The sequence below is a fragment of the Cherax quadricarinatus genome, unplaced genomic scaffold, assembly GCF_038502225.1.
Source record: "Cherax quadricarinatus isolate ZL_2023a unplaced genomic scaffold, ASM3850222v1 Contig76, whole genome shotgun sequence".
NCBI lineage: Eukaryota > Metazoa > Arthropoda > Malacostraca > Decapoda > Parastacidae > Cherax > Cherax quadricarinatus.
The window spans coordinates 51,982-57,500 of NW_027195102.1; the positions used below are offsets into that span (position 1 = coordinate 51,982).

The window sequence follows — 5,519 nt, forward strand, 5'->3', positions numbered from 1 at the left end:
TTAAGCTCCTCCTGCCTCTCCTGGTTCCTGTAAGAGTCATTTAGCTTAAGTTCGATAGTTTCCACTTCCCTGGTCAGCGCCTCCTTTCGTGTATCAGATATTCTAGCACTCCTGAGGAGCTCAGTGACTCTTTGTCGTCTTCTGTAGAGGGAGCGTCTTTTTCTCTCCAGTTTACTCCTGCTCTTCTTCTTTCTTAGGGGAATATGCCTAGAACATGCTTCGGCTACCAGGAAGTTGATCCTTTCAAGGCACTGGTTTGGATCCATGTCATTTAAGACATCTTCCCAACATGTTTCGTTTAGGACATGGTTTACCTGGTCCCAGTTGATGTTCTTGTTGTTGAAATTGTATTTTGTGAAGACACCTTCACAGGTACATGCATTCTGCTGTTCAGGACCCCTATGCATGTACGTCTGGACTTCGATTAGATTGTGATCGGAATTAGTTGTTTTTGATATTCTTATGTCTCTTATCAGGTCCTCCTTATTTGTGAAGATAAGGTCAAGTGTGTTTTCTAGTCTTGTTGGCTCCACTATCTGCTGGCTTAAGGTGTGTTTTTCGCAGAGACTTAGTAGCTCATGTGTGTGTGACCTTTCATCTGCGCTACCTCCGGGGATTGTTTCAGCTATAACATTATTTGCTACATTCTTCCATTTTGTATGCCTTAGGTTGAAATCACCAATCAGTAAAATGTTTGGGGATGGAGCTGGAAGGTTTTCCAAACAGTAATCGATTTTCAGTAGCTGTTCCTTGAACTGTTGGGAGGTTGCATCTGGTGGCTTGTATACAACCACAATGACTAGGTTTTGGTTCTCGATCTTTATTGATAGAACTTCAACTACCTCATTTGTGGTGTTCAGCAACTCCGTGCAGATAAGGGACTCTTTGACATACAGGCCAACCCCCCCTTGTTGCCTGTTTTTTCTGTCGCATCTAAAAAGGTTGTAACCACTTATCCATATTTCACTGTCAAAGTGATCTTTTGTGTGAGTCTCTGTGAAGGCTGCAAACATTGCATTAGACTCCTCTAGAAGTCCACTGATAAAAGGTATTTTGTTGTTGGTGGATGATTCTTGAACCATCAGAATGAATGATTCTTGAACCATCAGAATGAATGATTCTTGAACCATCAGAATGGATGATTCTTGAACCATCAGAATGAATGATTCTTGAACCATCAGAATGGATGATTCTTGAACCATCAGAATGAATGATTCTTGAACCATCAGAATGGATGATTCTTGAACCATCAGAATGAATGATTCTTGAACCATCAGAATGGATGATTCTTGAACCATCAGAATGAATGATTCTTGAACCATCAGAATGAATGATTCTTGAACCATCAGAATGGATGATTCTTGAACCATCAGAATGAATGATTCTTGAACCATCAGAATGGATGATTCTTTAACCATCAGAATGAATGATTCTTGAACCATCAGAATGAATGATTCTTGAACCATCAGAATGGATGATTCTTGACCCATCAGAATGAATGATTCTTGACCCATCAGAATGAATGATTCTTGAACCATCAGAATGAATGATTCTTGAACCATCAGAATGAATGATTCTTGACCCATCAGAATGAATGATTCTTGAACCATCAGAATGGATGATTCTTGACCCATCAGAATGAATGATTCTTTAACCATCAGAATGAATGATTCTTGAACCATCAGAATGGATGATTCTTGACCCATCAGAATGAATGATTCTTGACCCATCAGAATGAATGATTCTTGAACCATCAGAATGAATGATTCTTGAACCATCAGAATGAATGATTCTTGACCCATCAGAATGAATGATTCTTGAACCATCAGAATGGATGATTCTTGACCCATCAGAATGAATGATTCTTGAACCATCAGAATGGATGATTCTTGAACCATCAGAATGAATGATTCTTGACCCATCAGAATGAATGATTCTTGAACCATCAGAATGGATGATTCTTGAACCATCAGAATGAATGATTCTTGACCCATCAGAATGAATGATTCTTGAACCATCAGAATGGATGATTCTTGACCCATCAGAATGAATGATTCTTGACCCATCAGAATGAATGATTCTTGAACCATCAGAATGGATGATTCTTGAACCATCAGAATGGATGATTCTTGACCTATCAGAATGAATGATTCTTGAATGAATGATTCTTGACCCATCAGAATGAATGATTCTTGACCCATCAGAATGAATGATTCTTGAACCATCAGAATGAATGATTCTTGAACCATCAGAATGAATGATTCTTGAACCATCAGAATGAATGATTCTTGACCCATCAGAATGAATGATTCTTGAACCATCAGAATGAATGATTCTTGAACCATCAGAATGAATGATTCTTGAACCATCAGAATGAATGATTCTTGAACCATCAGAATGGATGATTCTTGACCTATCAGAATGAATGATTCGTGACGAATCAGAATGAATGATTATTGACCCATCAGAATGAATGATTCTTGACCCATCAGAATGAATGATTCTTGACCCATCAGAATGAATGATTCTTGGCTGATCAGAATGAATGATTCTTGACCTATCAGAATGAATGATTCTTGACCTATCAGAAAAAATGATTCTTGACCTATCAGAATGAATGATTCTTGACCTATCAGAATGAATGATTCTTGACCTATCAGAATGAATGATTCTTGACCTATCAGAATGAATGATTCTTGACCTATCAGAATCAATGATTCTCGGCTTTTAAAGTTGTCATTATGAGTGACAGTGAGGATGACACTCTGGTAACATCCAGAAAAACGTAGGCTTTCTGATGTATATTTAACGAAGAAAATGTACGAGAAACATAGGCCTTGTGAACTAGGCCTAGATACAATGGTATAAAACCTACACATTGTTTGCCCTGGTATACACATCACATGGTTTGTATGGAACTCGTTTTTTCGTAAATTATGGAAAACAGTTACAGGTGGCTATAATTAGGTCAGCTTAATTATGAGCTTGTTGTATGATAATTTTGTACCGTAATATGAAAAAAAACGATAATATGGTGAACGTTGTACGATAATTGTAATAAAAAGTCTGGCAACCCTTGGAAAGATGATTAAATGAAGATAGTAACATAAACGGGTAGTGAAGTGCGTAGTGACCCTGAGACGTCTGTAAGAAGAGGTTGTGTCGCTCCTGCCCAGACTAAAACTGCTTACACTGTTCCCCTGAAGCGAGAAGCAAACTACGCTGAAGACGTAAGAGAGGCAAACTACGCTGAAGACGTAAGAGAGGCAAACTACGCTGAAGACGTAAGAGAGGCAAACTACGCTGAAGACGTAAGAGAGGCAAACTACGCTGAAGACGTAAGAGAGGCAAACTACGCTGAAGACGTAAGAGAGGCAAACTACGCTGAAGACGTAAGAGAGGCAAACTACGCTGAAGACGTAAGAGAGGCAAACTACGCTGAAGACGTAAGAGAGGCAAACTACTCTGAAGACGTAAGAGAGGCAAACTACGCTGAAGACGTAAGAGAGGCAAACTACGGTGAAGACGTAAGAGAGGCAAACTACGCTGAAGACGTAAGAGAGGCAAACTACGCTGAAGACGTAAGAGAGGCAAACTACGCTGAAGACGTAAGAGAGGCAAACTACGCTGAAGACGTAAGAGAGGCAAACTACGCTGAAGACGTAAGAGAGGCAAACTACGCTGAAGACGTAAGAGAGGCAAACTACGCTGAAGACGTAAGAGAGGCAAACTACGCTGAAGACGTAAGAGAGGCAAACTACGCTGAAGACGTAAGAGAGGCAAACGCAGAAGTTAAAGATGGTGTCAGAGAGCGTGATGGTGACAGGATGCAGCAGAGGGCTGGGACTGGAGATGGTGAGGCAGCTTGTTAAGTCAGCGTCTCCTCCGCGCCTGGTGATAGCAACTTGTCGTAACCCTGAGAAAGCCACGGTGAGTCCTACGTAACATAATAACATATGCGTGGTGCAGTAGGTTCACGACAGGCAGATCCAACACTCACATCCAAAGTATAAGTATCAGTGACACTCATCCTCACTGATAACTAACTGTTGGTAAATTACTGTTTTCTTATTGTCCTGAAAGTTAAACGAAGGAAAATATACTTGAACTGATATGTAGGTATGAAGCAGCCTTAATTAGGTGTAGAACTTGATAAGTTCTACACCTAATTAATTAACCAACTAATCCAGAAAGTATTAGTAGATATTATAGGAATACTAGCACATTATAATTAATGAAAACATACGTATAATTATACAATTAACTATTATTGGCAGTGTGTTACTCTTTTGTTTCAGCGAGTAGATTATTCTTTATATCAGTGTACAAATTAAATGCAATCGTAATGAAGAAAATATATTCTCATTAAAATCTCAGAAGATTATTAACCGAAATGTAGTCAGTAAAGTCTTGTTTCTATTTGGGTTATTTGACTCACCTCCCCAGGATGCAACCCACATCAGGCACCTAACACCATGTGAACAGGGACAACACATGTAAGAAAATATGCCTTATGATTATACTTGCCCTGGGATCGAACCCACGTCTTTCAGATACCAGTTGATGGCGGTACCACTTGACCAACATTACACTTAACACAACTAAATTAAACTTATCGACATGAATGTGTCTAGTTTGTCAAAACGAAATTATTTCTAAAATTTCTATAAAATTGCTGGGAGGCAATTGAACAGTCTTGGGCCCCAGACACTTATTGTGTTGTCTCTCAGCGTACTCGTGGCACCACTGCTTGTCATTGTATCTCTCATAAATATACCTTGAAATATTTGGTAAGTCTGGGACCCAACTTTCTTGGTCTTAAAGATAATTTACTGTGTCTAGGTAATTCACAGGTTTAAACTCCCTTCCACGTTAACAAGAAGACTAACTTGATCTATATAATAAGGATTAAACCCTAATGCGCGATTAGATTAGGTTAGCGACATCAGAAAACGGGAAAAGTGTTACTTGGAGGTTTTGGTCATCAGATAGAGGCCTTCCACCGGCTTACATACATCACCCTGGATAAAACTTCTTCAACATTGTTTTAAGGAACTTTTATGGAATAAACTTTACCTCTGTATATATTTATTATCACATTAATTAAATATGAATATTGTAATGTAATTATTACTTAAATAACATTACCCAGTTGAAGAATAATATTACTTCATCACTTTCAAATGTAATTATTTATAGTTTATTTAGAGGAATGCTGTTTGACCTTGAGGGTTTAGCACTTAGTTTTGATTATATTATATATGTCGTGCCCAATAAGTAAAACTTCCGATTTTGGCTTAAATAGTAACGCTCTTCTTGCCGAATAAGGCAAGCGAAAATTTGTGTATGCAATAATTTCGCAAAAATCGTTCTAAACCTAACGAAAAAAAATATATTTCATGGTGTTTGTTTATTATTAAATTATTGTAAACTTATCTTAAATATATTTAGTTGCATTAGGCTAAATTAAATGGCGCTTGCTATAATAAGGTCAGGTAAGTTTTCTAAGGTTCTATGGG

At 38.2% G+C, this 5,519-nt stretch overlaps 1 protein-coding gene across 2 annotated transcripts in view; it reads left to right on the plus strand.

Moving 5' to 3' along the window:
• Positions 1 to 2,860: 2,860 nt before the first annotated feature.
• Positions 2,861 to 5,519, plus strand: part of LOC128694785 (C-signal) — a 107,632-nt gene continuing 104,973 nt past the window's right edge. Inside the window, exon 1 of one of the 2 annotated variants that reach the window (XM_070080009.1) lies at positions 2,861 to 3,930. In XM_070080009.1, the coding sequence (XP_069936110.1) occupies positions 3,799 to 3,930 (132 nt within the window). In that variant the 5' untranslated portion in view covers positions 2,861 to 3,798. The remainder of the gene's footprint in view (positions 3,931 to 5,519) is intronic. The other variant, XM_053785095.2, reaches the window with a different exon arrangement.